The sequence below is a fragment of the Tachypleus tridentatus genome, chromosome 10 (genome assembly GCF_004210375.1).
Source record: "Tachypleus tridentatus isolate NWPU-2018 chromosome 10, ASM421037v1, whole genome shotgun sequence".
NCBI lineage: Eukaryota > Metazoa > Arthropoda > Merostomata > Xiphosura > Limulidae > Tachypleus > Tachypleus tridentatus.
The window spans coordinates 116,597,429-116,617,645 of NC_134834.1; the positions used below are offsets into that span (position 1 = coordinate 116,597,429).

At 32.2% G+C, this 20,217-nt stretch overlaps 1 protein-coding gene across 1 annotated transcript in view; it reads right to left on the bottom strand.

Moving 5' to 3' along the window:
• LOC143230147 (cytoplasmic dynein 2 heavy chain 1-like) overlaps window positions 1–20,217 on the bottom strand; it is a 291,177-nt gene that overhangs the window by 62,359 nt on the left and 208,601 nt on the right. Inside the window, 9 exon segments of the mRNA XM_076463222.1 lie at window positions 3,573–3,593; window positions 4,856–5,107; window positions 5,390–5,603; window positions 5,856–5,977; window positions 7,274–7,397; window positions 11,537–11,681; window positions 13,334–13,463; window positions 16,125–16,262; window positions 16,920–17,159. Coding sequence (XP_076319337.1) covers window positions 3,573–3,593; window positions 4,856–5,107; window positions 5,390–5,603; window positions 5,856–5,977; window positions 7,274–7,397; window positions 11,537–11,681; window positions 13,334–13,463; window positions 16,125–16,262; window positions 16,920–17,159 — 1,386 coding nt within the window.

Consider the following 20,217-nt stretch of genomic DNA (forward strand, 5'->3'; position numbering starts at 1 on the left):
CAAGTGGTATTCACATGTAGTTACTAAACAGAGATGGATCAATAAGAAATGGACACAGTGTGGTCTGTGAAATGAAACAAATGTTAGAATCAAGTGGTATTCACAAGTAGTTACTAAATAGAGATGGATCAATAAGAAAAGAACACAGTGTGGTCTGTAAAATGAAACAAATGTTAGAATCAAGCGGTATTCACATGTAGTTACTAAACAGAGATGGATCAATAATAAAAGAACAGTGTGGTATGTGAAATGAAACAAATGTTAGAATCAAGTAGTATTCACATGTAGTTATTAAACAGAGATGGATCAATAAAAAAAGAACACAGTGTGGTCTGTAAAATGAAACAAATGTTAGAATCAAGTGGTATTCATATGTAGTTACTAAAGTAAGTTTTGACTGTAAAATAACACATCCAAACTTGTGTGGTTAAAGTCATAGTGTGATGCTTAAAAACAAAGAAAGACATAAAAATGTATGATAACAAGTTTTCTTTTGGATAAAATGAATCCTCAAATGTATCCCGTAAATGATTCTAACTGGTTCTCAGTTAGCATGGTAGTCTTCAAACAAACATAATGTTTATTACAGAGATTAAAATATTGAAACCAGCTTCTAAAAGATGTTTGGTTCATTCATATGTTTATTGAAGGAGCACTACAACCAACTGGAAAGCTTCAGTGGAAAGCAATATTAGTGGGAAATAAAATATTTAATAAGTGATTAAAGCACCATCTATCAGTTTTAATATAAATATAGTTAAAAGAACTTATATCTTTGTTGAGGCTTCAAAACAAGAAGAAACATTATACTGATGCTTCCAGATGTGTCAGAATAATGGTCCACTTATACTATATGATCTCACTGTAGCACCATCTGTCAATTTTCATTTGAATTATAGTCACAGGAAGCTCTGTCATTGTTTAAACTTCAATATAACAAAAAACATCATCCAGATGTGTCACAAGAATGGTCCACTTATATTATAAAGCTGATTGTAGCACAATATATCAGTTTTAATATGAACTATAATTACATGAAGCTGCACCAATGTTTAATTCTCCAAAATGTTTCAGATGTAAACAAAACAAACATCTAATGATGTTACATACTAATCAAAGATGAGGAGAAAACCCACTTGTTGAGAAAATATACATGTAAAAATGGCTGGTTTGGGTTGAGTAAATTTTTCATGTAGAGGAGCGAACAATGCTTCAACCTTCTTTGGTTATTGTCAGGTTTACAAAGAAAGAAAGAGGTCACTGACCAGTAGCTGACCACATGTTTGAAGAGGATTGTGTAACTGAATGTAGGAATGCAGAAAGCGTGCTAAGATGTTTGATAATACTTATTAATATAGGTATAAAGGTGCTCCTTTGTATTGGTTTATTTTGGGCTTGAGTTGTTGTATAAGTAAGGCTTCTTTAATTTTGCATTTGTTTACATTTGTTTCTCTATTTAGTATTTGGGTGTTTTTTATGGTTATGTTGTGTTTATTTGACTTGCAGTGTTCGAAAACGTGTGAAGGTGACTTTTTGTGTTCTTTGAATCTGGTTTCCATTTTTCTATTTGTTTCTCCAATATAGAAGTTGGGGAGCTTATCACATTGTATTTTATAAATAATGTTGGTGTTGTGTTTGTCAGTGTAATTTTTACATAGTATAGACCTCAGTTTTGTGCTCTGGTTTTTGAATAAATTTGGTATTAACTGGAATGTCATATTTTGTTGCTAGTTTTTGCCAAATGTTGGTTATTTTGCTGCTGATGTCGGGAATATATGGTATGCAGCAATATATGGTTTCATGATTTTTTTAAATCGTGTGGTATATTTACTTTTGTTAGTTGATTTTGCTTTTTGTCTAGGTGTGTGTGTATAATGTTTTCTACAGTTTGTGAAGGAAACTTATTGATGTTGATGAAGTATTGTTTTATTTTGTCTAATTCATCATTAATTTTATCTGGTGAGCATAGTTTTATGGCTGTGTTTATTTGGTTTCTTAGTATGTTGAGATTTTGTTTTGTTTCATGTGCCGAGTCCCAAGGAATGTATAATCCAGTATGGGTTATTTTTCGGTGGATTTCTGTTTTGAATTGTGTATCAGTTCTTGTAATTTTGAGGTTAAGAAATGATATTTGATTGCTTTCTTCCTGTTCACATGTGAAGTTAATGTTGGGATGTATAGCGTTAATGTGATTGAAAAAATTAAGTTTGTGTTCTGTAGATGTGAATTCAGCAATTGTGTCGTCTACATACCTGTACCAGTATAGTGGTGGATGTAATGCTGTGCTAATTGCTTGTGTTTCAACTTGTGTCATAGAAATATTGGCTAGAACTGGTGATACTGGGTTGCCCATGCTTTGACCATTTGTTTGTGTATAGTTGTGGTTGTTGAACATGAAGTTTGTCTTCATCATGGTGAATTCTATTGACGGTTGCTAATTGGTTGCTGGGAATGTCTATTGATGGGTTAAGGTCTAGGATATAGAGTTTTAAGGCTATCTTGCAGGCTTCAACAGTAGGGAGATCTGTAAAGAGAGATATAACATCGAAACTGGCCATTAAGGCTTTATGGTTAAGTTGATTAAGATTAGACTTGAAATTAAAAGAGTCTTTGATGAATGAGCTGGCTGATGTTACGTATTTGGAGAATGCCCATGCTATGTATTTACCAAGATTGTAATTAAACGATTCATATGTGGACATTATTGGTCGTAATGAACAATCTGGTTTATGAGGTTTGGGGATGCCGTATATTTGTGGTTTGCATGAGTCGGTCTTGCGTAAGTAGGAATAAAGTGTTTGTGAAATTGTGTTAGCTTTTTTCATTTTTAGTAGTTGCGTTTTGTGTGTCTTTGTTGGATTTGTGTGTATTGGTTTAAATTTGTTAGTGTCTGATAGGATGCTCTTCATTTTTTGGATGTATTCATTCGTGTTCATTATGACTATAGCGTTACCTTTATCTGCTTTTAGAATTTTTATGTTTTTACATATAATGTTTCATTCTCCAATAATGTTTTAGATGTAAACAAAACAAACATCTAACAATGTTTCATTTTTCAGTAATGTTTCAGATATAAACAAAACAAAATCTAACAATGTTTCATTTTTCAGTAATGTTTCAGACATAAACAAAACAAAATCTAACAATGTTTAATTCTCCATAATGTTTCAGATGTAAATGAAACAAACATCTAACAAATGTTTAATTCTTCATAATGTTTCAGATGTAAACAAAACAAACATCTAACAAATGTTTAATTCTCCATAATGTTTCAGATATAAACAAAACAAACATCTAACAATGTTTCATTCTTCAGTAATATTTCAGATATAAACAAAACAAACATCTAATGATGTTTCATTCTTCAGTAATATTTCAGATATAAACAAAACAAACATCTAATGATGTTTCATTCTTCAATAATATTTCAGATATAAACAAAACAAACATCTAATGATGTTTCATTCTTCAGTAATATTTCAGATATAAACAAAACAAACATCTAATAATGTTTCATTCTTCAATAATGATTCAGATATAAAAAAGAAAGAAAGATTAAAGAATAATCTTACCCCAGCTTTCAATCCAGTGAGCTTATGACAAAAAATAAATAATGATGAGATAACATTGGAAGATTTTAAAATAAAACATTTCATCAATAAACCCATATAGAGCTTTTGATTATTAAAATATTTCTAACTGACTGCATTCTCCAGCACGAACCTTTTTAACATCTTATTTTTACACAATAGTTTATCAATACATAGTTTCAATATGAGTTTCACTAGAAATGTATCATATTGTACAAATATAATGAAATTACCCACACTCCAAGAATATATTACCTTTTGAAATGAACAGAAACTAAATCTTAAATTCTAATAAGGTTTCTAGCTTGATGTTTTTTGAACTTACAGGTTTTGCATTTCACCATGTACAAGTTCTAAAAATGTTATTACAGTTAACTTTCATCATATTCACTCAAAACAATCAGTGTTGGTACTCAGGTTAAACATTCCTACAACTTCAAGTGAATATAGACCATTATTTCTTCTCTATCTGTGTTAGTGATACATTGTACTTTAGTAATAAAAATCTCATTGTTACATAAGAGTTTGCTAGTTTCAACTGAAACATTTGTTTTTACAACAATTACGTGATTTAATATTGAAGAGGTAAGTATGTCACATTAATCTAATTTAAGAGCTTCATCACACTGTTTACAGTCCATGCTACCATGTCACATTCTGACAACTCTGCAGTATCTACTGTACTAGGATAACTGTTTCACAATAGTGTAACTCTGCAAAAAAAACTACTGGTATTGCATGTGGCAACTTAACCTGTATGTTTTCATAGACAATGATACAAATACCAATTTTATTCTCCAGCTACTTGAGAAATACAACAAATAACTTGTGTTGCTTACCATTACCTTACTTTAGATCTCTTATTGAATAGTCCTGGCACTCCAAGTTGATCCAGGTACTATTGTTTTCTGGTGACATTAAGTTCAAGAGATAACCCTCTCCTGTAAATTCTAAATTCCTACTTTGAAAACGTTTTTATGATCTGTGTGTAAACAAATGTTGCTTTGGAAAGGGCTGTTAAACATCTTTTCCAAAAGCAATCAATTTTTGGTGGCATCACACTCCATACAAAGAACTAAAAAATGTCGATGTTACAAGCTCCTCCACACCACAACTTTATATCAGCTGTGGTTATCATATGACTGGTTTTACTATGACACACTCAAAATTCTAAAGAACAAAGTGTTTAAGTTAGGTCTTTTGACATTTCTTTGGGATAAATGCTTGTAAAAGTTGCATACTTAGAATACAAACAACATTATTACCTGCATAATGATAATAGCATTTTCAACTGATAAAGGGTCAGAGGGTAATCCTTCACTCTTCCAAGTCAACTGCTCTTGTTCACTGCTCAGGAAGCGACAGAGATCAAAATTTACTAAGCCTAAAACCTCACACCACTGACTTAAGGTAGCTGTCCGAATGTCTTCTGGAGCCTCTGACAAATATGTGATAAAGGCAGCAGCTAACAATGATCGCAGAGGCAATTCTTCCAATTCTTGATCAATCTGACCTAACTATCAGGAAATAAGGAAACAATAATATGTTTTTAACATTATGTAAAATAAGCAAGGTTTTATTGATTAACAAAGAAGCAATATTACCAAGAAGAAAAAAGTCAGCTTCTACAAGAAATGACATTTACCTTGTCAAACAATATCATTCACCTGTTTTAAAGTGCAAGAAAGATACTCTAACATTGTATGGTTGTCATACAAGAGGATTGGCTGCTTTGTTTGATTTTATGTATATAACATAGGTCACATACCTACATTAAAGTTTTTACAAGTCTTACATACCTGTTCAGTCCACCTCTTGTATTCTCCTTCCAGCTGTTGTACAAGAGATTCAGCGGCCTCAATTGTTTCATTTGCTTTACGCAAGTTAATTTCAATTTCTGCAGCTTCTTTTGTAAATTTGTTGAGTCGATCTCTCAGATGAGAAACTTCCTGTTCCACATCCACTAAAGCAGTACTCAGCCTTGTGATTCGATGCTCAGCAGTTGCCAGGTTTCTACAAATGTTAAAATGCTACTTAAACCAATAGAAAAAACACAATGAAACCATCTCTTTAAAAGGTATAAAATCTTGGAATGATACTGTTTAAATGTTGATCAGATGAACTTTAACCAGATTAAAACTTACTAAGTGCATACATATTAGTCTCAAAGTATGAATATCCCAGTTCAATTTTACTTACTTAGACCATGTTTAATTAACAAGAACCAACAGCTAAGATTAAGATAACAAAACGCCCATTGCTTACTCTTGTAGTTTTGCCTGTTCCTTTTCAAGAGGTTTGATTTTTTCTAAGACCTTAGAATACTTGACGTTGGCTTTGACCCAGGCTGCAAGAGGGGCAGCTGCAGCAGAAGCACGTTTGGCATTCTATAAGTATTCAACAAAGAATGATTGGCATTCTACAAGTATTCAACAAAGAATGATTGGCATTCTATAAGTATTCAACAAAGAATGATTGGCATTCTTCAAGTATTCAACAAAGAATGATTGGCATTCTTCAAGTATTCAACAAAGAATGATTGGCATTCTTCAAGTATTCAACAAAGAATGATTGGCATTCTATAAGTATTCAACAAAGAATGATTGTATTTTAATAATGTTTATAAAAATAATGAGAATGAACCAAAACCTGTTTCATGATGTTGTGAAATATGTTTACTCCAAGGTTCAATTTCTGTGCTACTTATGTTTTAAATGAGCCATATAAAGATCTTACTAAATCCTCTGAAAATTCTAATATAAATTAAATCGTTTATATATTACAGAGCCAGTATATGATTGAAAGCCTAGAAAAAAGCAGCTAATTTTTGAAAAATGAACACAGCACCATGGTGGAAAGAACCAAGTATAGCAGGCAGGTCAATGATATGAATAACAAAGTACCTACAACAAGCAAAAGGGTCAAACAGTGATAAGTGTCCTTCTTTAATAAACAACAACAAAGGATATCCATGCAGGAAGACATTAAAGACTGACACAACTCAGCCATGATGAGTGTAGCTGTAACTGAGCTAAGAAATCTTATCTATAACAACATTTAGACAGTATCCTTTAACTAATCCAATAAACAACTTACCAATGATAAGTTGAAAGTAACTTAAACAGTTTAGCCATGATGAATGTAGTTAGTATCTGTAACTAAATTAAGTCTTCTTTCATTTAAAAGTCTAAGTTCAATCTACATTTTTGATAAATTATTAAGTTATACTTGTTTCATAAAATTCCACTTCTCATTAGTAGCCCTGACCACAAGTTAAGGAAACAGGGATAAACTGGACTTATATCATGGGAAAAAGTATCAAACATACTGTTGGTGTGAATGTGCTTTGTGGTCACTACAAGAAAAACCTATACACTGGACATGTGAAATAAAGGAAAAGTGTCACTGGCCACTATTCAGTTCTTCACATTATACAGTCACACAACAGCAGATATAATAAATAAACTTAGTCTTGTGAAAACTGTTTAATCTCACAGTCTAAGTTCAAGAGAGGTCTACTTCAATCTGTATTTTGAAGTGGAGTGGGATTCTACACAACTCAACAACACCCACTGATCAACATGTAAATTACAAAGTAGCTGGACAATATTAAATTGTCCAACTTAAATGAATATGTCATTTAATATGAAGTTCAAAGTAGTTTGCAGGAATCAGAGAAATACCTTTGGGTCAAATGACTCTCCATTTTTCTTCAACAAGCTTTCAACTCCATCTCTCATTTCTGGATTAATTCGTCGAGCATCAAATGCCAAAATTTCTTCTTTCACTCCTCGTTTTGATAGAAAACTGCAGAAAAGAAAATATTTAATATTACATTTTTTCCCCTCCATTTATGTTATGTTGAACATGCATTAGTTGATTATAATGTCATAATTTCACATGTTCAACATGCAATAGCTATTTATGATGTTGTGATGTCTTAGATCCAACATGTACGAGATTGTGATGCGATGGACTTGTCACATGTTCATAACTAAAAGTCTGACAGAATGACAACTGTAAAAAATAATCAAACATTTCTGATTAAAAACACAAATGCATCTTTGAATAATCGTCAAATCCCTAAAAAAACATTTAGCACTGTGTTAGTGAAAATATTTGCTCATTAGTGGGTGTTAAATCGTGTATTATCTGACATCACAATCCATATTAAAATACAAGTATAAACAAAATACACACATTGGTTTTGCTCACAATTAAAGAAATACAAATATGATATGAATACAACTATTATTTATTTGTCTAGCTGATCAAATATGTAGTTGATTATTTGTTCTGCAATACAAGTAAATATGTATTATACTTCTAGGATTGTAATTGTACCTGTGACAAAAGGACTATAGACAAATTAAATTGGAATTTCTTAATTGTTTTACTTACTAATAGCTACTAACCCTAAATTAAGAACTGCATCATCCTACTACAATTCACAAAACCAATACAATTAGTGCAACTCCTTTCTCTAAAATACAGATGTAGAAACAGAATACTTAATACAGCTATTTTAACTTTCAACATGCATTATACTTCTAGGATTGTAATTGTACCTGTGACAAAAGGACTATAGACAAATTAAATTGGAATTTCTTAATTGTTTTACTTACTAATAGCTACTAACCCTAAATTAAGAACTGCATCATCCTACTACAATTCACAAAACCAATACAATTAGTGCAACTCCTTTCTCTAAAATACAGGTGTAGAAACAGAATACTTAATACAGCTATTTTAACTTTCAACATGGCCAAAACTTAAATATTTCATTCACTTTCTACTAAAATAAATCTTGACACTTTATATTTATTTCATCCAGGCATTTCACACAAAGCTTTCCATGTCATTATTTTACATTCACACTTTTAACATATGAACACTGAACTTTATTACCAAACCCAGAATGATTTTGTTGGAAGTTACAAAAAAGAGAAAGTACAACTACATCACTACCACTTATCTCTTTATATTAACACAAGATATAAGAAAGTACAACTACATCACTACCACTTACCTCTTTATATTAACACAAGGTATAAGTACAACTACATCACTACCACTTACCTCTTTATATTAACACAAGATATAAGAAAGTACAACTACATCACTACCACTTACCTCTTTATATTAACACAAGGTATATGAAAGTACAACTACATCACTACCACTTACCTGTTTATATTAACACAAGATATAAGTAAGTACAACTACATCACTACCACTTACCTCTTTATATTAACACAAGATATAAGAAAGTACAACTACATCACTACCTCTTTATATTAACACAAGATATAAGTAAGTACAACTTATCACTACCACTTACCTTTTATATTAACACAAGATATAAGTAAGTACAACACATCAGTATAAGTAAGTACAACTACATCACTACCACTTACCTCTTTATATTAACACAAGATATAAGTAAGTACAACTACATCACTACCACTTACCTCTTTATATTAACACAAGATATAAGTAAGTACAACTACATCACTACCACTTACCTCTTTATATTAACACAAGATATAAGAAAGTACAACTACATCACTACCACTTACCTCTTTATATTAACACAAGATATAAGAAAGTACAACTACATCACTACCACTTACCTCTTTATATTAACACAAGGTATAAGAAAGTACAACTACATCACTACCACTTACCTCTTTATATTAACACAAGATATAAGAAAGTACAACTACATCACTACCACTTACCTCTTTATATTAACACAAGATATAAGAAAGTACAACTACATCACTACCACTTACCTCTTTATATTAACACAAGATATAAGAAAGTACAACTACATCACTACCACTTACCTCTTTATATTAACACAAGATATAAGAAAGTACAACTACATCACTACCACTTACCTCTTTATATTAACACAAGATATAAGAAAGTACAACTACATCACTACCACTTACCTCTTTATATTAACACAAGGTATAAGAAAGTACAACTACATCACTACCACTTACCTCTTTATATTAACACAAGATATAAGAAAGTACAACTACATCACTACCACTTACCTCTTTATATTAACACAAGATATAAGAAAGTACAACTACATCACTACCACTTACCTCTTTATATTAACACAAGATATAAGAAAGTACAACTACATCACTACCACTTACCTCTTTATATTAACACAAGATATAAGAAAGTACAACTACATCACTACCACTTACCTCTTTATATTAACACAAGGTATAAGAAAGTACAACTACATCACTACCACTTACCTCTTTATATTAACACAAGATATAAGAAAGTACAACTACATCACTACCACTTACCTCTTTATATTAACACAAGATATAAGTACAACTACATCACTACCACTTACCTCTTTATATTAACACAAGATATAAGAAAGTACAACTACATCACTACCACTTACCTCTTTATATTAACACAAGGTATAAGAAAGTACAACTACATCACTACCACTTACCTCTTTATATTAACACAAGGTATAAGAAAGTACAACTACATCACTACCACTTACCTCTTTATATTAACACAAGATATAAGAAAGTACAACTACATCACTACCACTTACCTCTTTATATTAACACAAGATATAAGAAAGTACAACTACATCACTACCACTTACCTCTTTATATTAACACAAGATATAAGTAAGTACAACTACATCACTACCACTTACCTCTTTATATTAACACAAGGTAAAAGAAAGTACAACTACATCACTACCACTTACCTCTTTATATTAACACAAGATATAAGAAAGTACAACTACATCACTACCACTTACCTCTTTATATTAACACAAGATATAAGAAAGTACAACTACATCACTACCACTTACCTTTTATATTAACACAAGATATAAGAAAGTACAACTACATCACTACCACTTACCTCTTTATATTAACACAAGATATAAGAAAGTACAACTACATCACTACCACTTACCTCTTTATATTAACACAAGGTATAAGAAAGTACAACTACATCACTACCACTTACCTCTTTATATTAACACAAGATATAAGAAAGTACAACTACATCACTACCACTTACCTCTTTATATTAACACAAGATATAAGAAAGTACAACTACATCACTACCACTTACCTCTTTATATTAACACAAGGTATAAGAACAACTACATCACTACCACTTACCTCTTTATATTAACACAAGGTATAAGAAAGTACAACTACATCACTACCACTTACCTCTTTATATTAACACAAGATATAAGAAAGTACAACTACATCACTACCACTTACCTCTTTATATTAACACAAGGTATAAGAAAGTACAACTACATCACTACCACTTACCTCTTTATATTAACACAAGATATAAGAAAGTACAACTACATCACTACCACTTACCTCTTTATATTAACACAAGATATAAGAAAGTACAACTACATCACTACCACTTACCTCTTTATATTAACACAAGATATAAGAAAGTACAACTACATCACTACCACTTACCTCTTTATATTAACACAAGATATAAGTAAGTACAACTACATCACTACCACTTACCTCTTTATATTAACACAAGATATAAGAAAGTACAACTACATCACTACCACTTACCTCTTTATATTAACACAAGATATAAGAAAGTACAACTACATCACTACCACTTACCTCTTTATATTAACACAAGATATAAGAAAGTACAACTACATCACTACCACTTACCTCTTTATATTAACACAAGATATAAGAAAGTACAACTACATCACTACCACTTACCTCTTTATATTAACACAAGATATAAGAAAGTACAACTACATCACTACCACTTACCTCTTCATACTAACCCAAGATACAAGAAAGTACAACTACATCACTACCACTTACCTCTTCATAAGAATTCAGGATATAAGAAAGTACTACTACATCACTACCACTTACCTCTTCATACTAACCCAAGATGTGTCAAGGATTCCCATAAGTCTCAGTACACCTTCCAGAATATCTCTTATGACATCTGGTGGAGCTCTTAGTGAACGTATTTCAGATAATGACTCGGGTTTAATGTTACCAACAGCTGCCTTGGCTACATGGGGTTAAAATTGTGAAGGTGTTTTCACACTTTATTTTAGTTCATCGTAACCAATAGTACTTTAAGACATATGAACAACAAAATTTTGTGAAAAATGTATATCAGCTTAAATGAAAAATAACAAAAATATTAAAAACGTTCATATAAAAATAAATACATGTATGTTTATTCCTAAATACCAGGAAATAAGAAAATGTTTAAATTTGTAATAGACTTTATTATTAACTTTGCATAAAAAATAGTTTAGGTGAGAGTGACACAAGTGCTGCAAAAGATGCGTATTAAAAATCTAGAATCATAAAATTATTATATGTGACTTTTACAAACTCATGTTACAAATCCATTTTCCTTCAGGATATACAAAAATTATAACAGTGTGTAAGAAAATAATTTCAACAACACTATAATTGTTATATGTTGCCCAGGACACATTTCACTTAATACAGAGGTTTTCAAATAAGGTGGAACACTATTTATGCAGGCAATTTGGTAGAACAGTAACTGTTATGGTTGAATGTCTTTAGAAGCTGGCAAGCCACAATATGAATAATCATATCTGTCATATGATATTACGTTAAGCTTATTAGGAACAAGATCTATACAAATAACTGTTGTGTGTACATCTGTTCCTTATACGTTTCCACATTTCTTAATCAATCAGCACCAAAAACTGACACGGTAATACGAGATGATACAAGTAAGGTCATGGATGATGGTGTTTGACAAAATAACTGTTGTGTGTACATCTGTTCCTTATACGTTTCCACATTTCTTAATCAATCAGCACCAAAAACTGACACGGTAATACGAGATGATACAAGTAAGGTCATGGATGATGGTGTTCGACAACCCTAAAATAGTTTCATACCCGAGATCTGCAGTAAACCTATGTTAGTACACTAAATATATTTTCCTCATTTATTGACCAATCAGCATCAAACTTGATACAATAATACAGAATAAGACAGATTTATAAAATAATTATTTACTTGGTCAACAATCTTGTGTAACACTCAGGTTAAGAATGAATTATGTAAACACAATTGTTAGAAATCTTCAACACAATGAATCTCTTATTTCATTATTAGTACATTTATTTATTTTATTACACTCTGATCTTCAATGTGTTTAGTGAAAATAGACACACAATTTACTACTTCTTGTTACAAATGAGCTTTTATTTCACCTGTCAAAAAGACAGGAACTCCAGCTAGTTAAGAAATAATAAACAGCTTGAAACAGCAAACTATACTTACAATATGTGTATCTATAAACATTAAGCAAACACTGACAATGTGTGTAGGGAGAAACACTGAACAAACACTGACAAAGTACACTTACAATGTGTGTAGGGAGAAACACTAAACAAACACTGACAAAGTACACTTACAATGTGTGTATATATAAACACTGAACAAACACTGACAAAGTACACTTACAATGTGTGTATGAAGAAACACTGAACAAATACTGACAAAGTACACTTACAATGTGTGTATGAAAAAACACTGACAAAGTACACTTACAACATGTGTATGTACAAACATTAAATAAACACTGATAAATTACAGTTACAATGTGTATATGGAGAAACACTGACAAAGTACACTTACAATATGTGTATGTATAAACATTAAATATTTTACCTTCTTTAATAAGAGGTTCAATTTCTTCCAATTCTTTATCTATGTCAATTTTACGTCTTGCAATTTTTTTATTTTCTTCTTCCATTCGAGCTTTTAATCCTTCCATTTCTGTTTTTTGGTCAGTTGTATTCTAAAATTAAAGTATGCTTTAAAAACTTTTGTAATAATAAAAACGTTTTAGTTTGTTTGTTGAAAAAAGAACTGTTATAATAGATTAGATATTATAAACTACAAAACTAATACAATGTTTACTTTTAAACAAATGACATACAAGATTAAAAATCCATTACACAAAAAAGTATTAACTAAGATAAGTAGGCTAAGGTGTACACAATATGAAAATAAAGCTAAGATGTACTTGGTAAGACAAGTAGGCTAAGGTGTACATAGAACGAAAATAAAGCTAAGATGTACTTGGCTAATCAAGCTTAACATGATGCCCTTGGTAACCCAAACAGCTCGAGAGCATTGTGTGCTATTCAGGTATGTCAAGGGTATTGATTGTTACCCATGCAAGTCAATAGAATTGTTTGTTACCTAAGTATGTTTAGAGAATTCTTTACCACCCAAGTGTGTCAAGTGAATTGTTTCTTACCCGAGTACATCAACAGTATTGTTTCTTACCTGAATATGTCAACAGTATTGTTCAATACCCACGTATGTCAATAGAACTGTTTGTTACCAAAGTAGGTCAAGAGTATTGTTTGTTACACAAGTATATCAAAAGTACTGTGTTTTAGCCATGTGAAGAGCATTGTTTGTTAAAAAAGTATGTCAAGAGAACTGTTTGTTACCAAAGTATGTCAAGAGTATTGTTTGTTACCAAAGTATGTGAAGAGTATTGTTTGTTACCAAAGTATGCCAAGAGAATTGTTTGTTACCAAAGTATGCCAAGAGAATTGTTTGCAACCAAAATATGTCAAGAGTATTGTTTGCTACCAAAGTATGTGAAGAGTACTGTTTGCTCCCAAAGTATGTCAAGAGTACTGTTTGTTACCAAAATATGTGAAGAGTACTGTTTGCTCCCAAAGTATGTCAAGAGTATTGTTTGTTACCAAAATATGTGAAAAGTAGTGTTTGCTCCCAAAGTATGTGAAGAGTAGTGTTTGCTCCCAAAGTATGTGAAGAGTACTGTTTGCTCCCAAAGTATGTCAAGAGTACTGTTTGTTACCAAAATATGTGAAGAGTACTGTTTGCTCCCAAAGTATGTCAAGAGTATTGTTTGTTACCAAAATATGTGAAAAGTAGTGTTTGCTCCCAAAGTATGTGAAGAGTAGTGTTTGCTCCCAAAGTATGTGAAGAGTACTGTTTGCTCCCAAAGTATGTGAAAAGTACTGTTTGCTACAAAAATATGTGAAGAGTATTGTTTACTACCAAAATATGCCAAGAGTACTGTTTGCTACAAAAATATGTGAAGAGTATTGTTTGCTACCAAAGTATGCCAAGAGTATTGTTTGTTACAAAAATATGTGAAGAGTACTGTTTACTACCAAAGTATGCCAAGAGTATTGTTTGTTACAAAAATATGTGAAGAGTACTGTTTACTACCAAAGTATGTCAAGAGTATTGTTTGTTACCAAAGTATGTGAAGAGTATTGTTTGTTACAAAAATATGTGAAGAGTACTGTTTACTACCAAAGTATGTCAAGAGTATTGTTTGTTACCAAAGTATGTGAAGAGTATTGTTTGTTACCAAAGTATGTGAAGAGTATTGTTTGTCACCAAAGTATGTGAAGAGTATTGTTTGTTACCAAAGTTTGTGAAAAGAATTGTTTTTTACTAAAGTATGCCAAGAGTATTGTTTGTTAAGAAAAAATGTGAAGAGTACTGTTTACTACCAAAGTATGCCAAGAGTATTGTTTGTTACAAAAAAATGTGAAGAGTACTGTTTACTACCAAAGTATGCCAAGAGTATTGTTTGTTACAAAAATATGTGAAGAGTACTGTTTGCTACCAAAATATGCCAAGAGTATTGTTTGTTACCAAAGTATGTGAAGAGTATTGTTTGCTACCAAAGTTTGTCAAGAGTACTGTTTGTTACCAAAGTATGTCAAGAGTATTGTTTGTTACCAAAGTATGTCAAGAGTATTGTTTGTTACCAAAGTATGTCAAGAGTATTGTTTGTTACCAAAGTATGTGAAGAGTATTGTTTGTTACCCAACTATGACAATAGAATTGTTTGTTACCTGAGTGGGTTAAGATTTGTTATATAGGGAAGGAAAGTGTTATTTACCACTCAAGAAAGTCAAATGATACAAAAAGTGCCCATCCTGCTGAAATACACTCATTTAATGGCATCTCTTATCATAGTCAAAGATATCACATGATCATTTGAAAGATATTTGTTATCTATTGGTAATACAATTACTTTCTAGTTAAAGAAGTACAGAACTTTGTGTCATACAGCATCCATCATGATGACTAAAGTGTCAAGTTACCTAACCCTGAGGAAAATTACATTTGAAAATAATGAGATAAAAAATATACTTGACAAAATAGTTGTTTTAGTACATGTTTTTAAATTAATAACTTTATTTAACAAAAACAGATTGAAAGTAAGCCATTATAAATCAATAATTATAAAAACAGACTATTAACTAGTTTACTTGATAAAGAAAAGTAAAATATAGTCATAACATAATAAATACGTGTTTAAAGTATTTCTTATAATATTACATGTTGTGCTCACAGTGTAAAATTATTTTTCTGAAACACAAAGAATTTATCATTAGAGGCAGGTAGTAATACAATTAAACTTGTCATATAACAACGAGCAGAATTCATTACATACAGTCATACTGGTCGTGATCTGTTGCAGAGCGTGGTCAGCTTCAGCCTGTTTCTCAGCTAGTAGCTTACTTTGTTCTCCAGCTTCTGATTTCAACTTGTCCACTAACGCTTTAGCTTCATTCAACTTGGATACACCGGCCTGAGAAGATAATCCAGATTTCAGATAGTACATTTTATTTAGGTATTAAATTATGTGTCACATTGTACCAAATCACACAACAATAATTTAATGAAATTAGTTAGGACATAACTCTGTGATATTTAATAACATTTATCAGCAAAATTTAAACTTGCAGATAATATTACCTAAATTTAAATAGCAGAGCTTTGTACAAAATAAAACCTCAGACTTTAATAACACAATTAAAAATTAGAGACTGTACGATGGATACACGTGAACAGTGACACAACTGTTTCAAGAACACATAAGAGAAGTACAGGTTACACTTACTGGTTTAGTTTACACATAAAGGACAGTCTCACACTGTGATATTTTAAAATAAACAAATTACAAGGATGAAGGGAACATAAATATTTCAGTTTCTGTTGGATGTTTAGGAAAAGTACCATACAACCAACAACATAAAAATATCATTATCTGGAACAGTTTCTGCTACATTTGTAAGTAACATACTCTCACTAAGCCATGTAACAACTTACAACACCTACACTGTAAACAGACAGAATTTACAACTTCATTCATTATCTGATGACTTTAAGAAAAGTTTTTGCAACTTGCAACTGACCTTGTTGTAAATACAATGAAAATAATTTCTGTGTGAAAATTTATATGTACCTGCAAATGTTGCTTTCTTTTCTCAATTCCAGTTTTCTTCCTAGTATAGACAGCTTGGTAATTGTGAACAAATGAAACATAGCAACGTGGAATGGACAGGTTACTCCTACAGTTCTCATGGATTCGAAGAAATCCATTTAACAAAGCATCTCCTCCTGCTATTGGCTGATCAGCACTTTTATTTCGACCAACAGAACTTCCTTCACCTTGAACAGCTTTCTTCAACAACATTGATGGTATCTAAAAATATTTTATTAAAATATATCTATAGCTGTCATGCTGCACATTATAAGCCACGAAACCAAATGCAGGGATTACTTTAATAAAACTACATCAGAGTTAATTCACACTTTGAAAGTTTTGCATTTAAGTACAGGATAATGTTTCTTTTAGTCTACACAACAAGTAAAAACAAGGTTTGAACGAAGGGTGTTTATCACAGAGATACAAATGTGTTTAATTTAGTGATGTGTTTCTTATACCTATAATCCACATTTGTACACATGTAACTTCAATAGCATCTTCAACCTGAAAGATTTTGTTCTACATTTAACTGCAAGATCAGAGATCCAGGTATGACCATCAATAAACTAGAAGATCAGAGATCCAGGTATGACCATCAATAAACTAGAAGATCAGAGATCTAGGTATGACCATCAATAAACTAGAAGATCAGAGATCCAGGTATGACCATCAATAAACTAGAAGATCAGAGATCCAGGTATGACCATCAATAAACTAGAAGATCAGAGATCCAGGTATGACCATCAATAATTTAGATGAGCTAATGATAAAGTCAGGAACAATTCATGCTGACATGACTACTGTTAATTAAACTGTGACATTAACACCACTACCAGCCTAAAGTGTCTCAATATCATCTACATATAATGGTTACAATGGACAAAACTACTGTTATTTTTAAAAGTGAAGAAATGTTAGAGGCTCATATTAAACACATTATGTCTTTGGCACATAGTACAAACACACACATATATAACCAAAATCAAGTTCAAACAAAGATAAAAAATACAAATTGCTGCACCAAATGAAAGGATCACAGGATACAGGCTATACTGTGGGTTACAGATTGTATCCTAGGTTTTGGAGGTTGGTTGGTTGATTGATTTGGTGTTTTCTAGCACAAAGCAGCCAGGCTATCTGTGTCAAACATCTGGTAAAAAGTTAAAATTAAAGTAAATTTAGTAAAATACATAAAAGAAAATTAAGGTAAAACAAAACAAAGTTTAAAAAAACATAAATAGTATAAAACCAATGTTTACATCTAGTTTACAATGTGAAGAGAAAAACTACAGTAATACAAGTTGCAAAGGACTTTCTGTAGTATAGCTGTAATAATTATAACTCACCAGGAACACTAACAGGTAAGTACAAAAACCACTGTCAGTCACCTGAAGTTGGACTTTCCAGTCCTGGTATTGAGTTATTTAATGTTATGGCCAATTTCTAATTTCAAATCGAACTAGATGAACTGTGATTTTTAAAAGGGAGCCACATTAAAAAGATGTAATGTATAAATTAAAAAACTTAAATAGCATTAAAAAGATTAATGGCCTTCAAAAAACTAAAAACATTACCAAGGTGGACAGTGTCACAACCACCAATAACACTGTCTAATGTTATGAACAAACCTTGGAACAAAACATGCTTAAAATGGTGCCGTCGTTGTGAATCGTAATGATGACAAGAAAGTAAAATGTGGCTTATTGTGATCTGACTGTTACACAAACTACACACTGGTGCATCAGTTCCAGATAAAAGAAAACGATGAGTTAAAAAACTGTGACCAATGTGTAGTCTAGTTAGAACAATTTCCTCTTACCAATCTTAAGGAAGAAAGACAGCCAAAGTCCAATATAGGGTTTTATTTGGAAAAACTTGTTTTCACATTGCTCACTTCAAGTCGACTGTCAGCTGGCACGGAGTCAAGCCTTGAATACAGGACCATAGTCCATGTATGGGACAGGTAAAGCGGTGACAGTGCCAGAGCAGATAGACTTTGGTAAAGTGTTGACGAGCTCCTTCCTGGGAATACCAACATGGCCTGGTGTCCAGACAAACTGGATAGAAGTAGATGTTAAAGAGAAATGGGCCAGTCAGTTTTGAATATCGGTGAGAACAGGGTGTGAACCAATGTGATGCAATTCTAGTGCCAGTAGAGAACTAAGCGAGTCAGTATAAATCGTGCAGTTTAAGTACTACTTAGCTTCTATGTGATACAGGGCAAGAAATATGGCATACAGTTCAGCAGTGAACACAGAAGCTGTAGAGGAGATTCTGCGCACAACCACCGAACCATAATAAACCATGGAAGAGCCCACACAGTCACCTAATTTCGAACCATCTGCATAAAGGGGAATAGAAGGATGGTTCGAAAGATGTTCAGCAAATAGCAGACAGTATTTCCAATCTACTTTTCTCAGATGACTTAAAGATAAGTCACAACTGGAGACTGTAAGAAGCCATGGTCGGATAGGCTAACCAGTGGATACAGCAATGTTATCCAAGGGCAGGCCCAATTTATCCAAATGCACCTGGATACAAGGGCCAAAAAAGCAATGGCAGACCATCTGGTCTGAAAAAGAATGGCTCATCAAAGGAAGGAAAACACAACCCCAGGTGGGATGCTTTGGTAAGGAATGAAATTTCAAAGCATAAAGTAAAGACAGTTGTAAACAGCAGAGGTGGAAAGAAGGTTCATGAGACTCTATGTATAAGCTCTGAACTGGGAGGTGCAGAAAGCACCAGTACAGAGCCAAAGTCCTTGATGATGAATAGGGTCCAGTATCTTTAAGGCCAAGGGTCTGGCAGAGCTATAGACCAGTGATCCATAGTCGAGTTTCGATTGAATAAGAGCATGATATATCTTTAGCACAGAACATCGATTCTCTCCCCAAGTGGTGGAAGCAAGGACATGGAGGATGTTCAGTACTCTTGTACACTTGACTCGTAGCTGCTTGATGTGTGGTATAAAGGTCAGCTTACAGTCAAAGATAAGCCACAAGAACTTATTCTCAGAGACCACAGGCAGCACAGCTTCACAGATACAGAGTTCAGGATCAAAGTGAATACCCCACTGGCTGTGAAAGTGCATGTAAACGGTTTTAAAATGAGAGAATGTAAAACCGTTTGCTGTGGTCCACATCAATAAACAATTGAGGGCAGTCTGTAGCTGCCGCTCAATATATCTCATGTTCAACGACTGACATGAGATGTGAAAGTCGTCGACATAGAGCCTATTTGCAACAGTAAGAGGGAGTTGTTCAGTGATAGCATT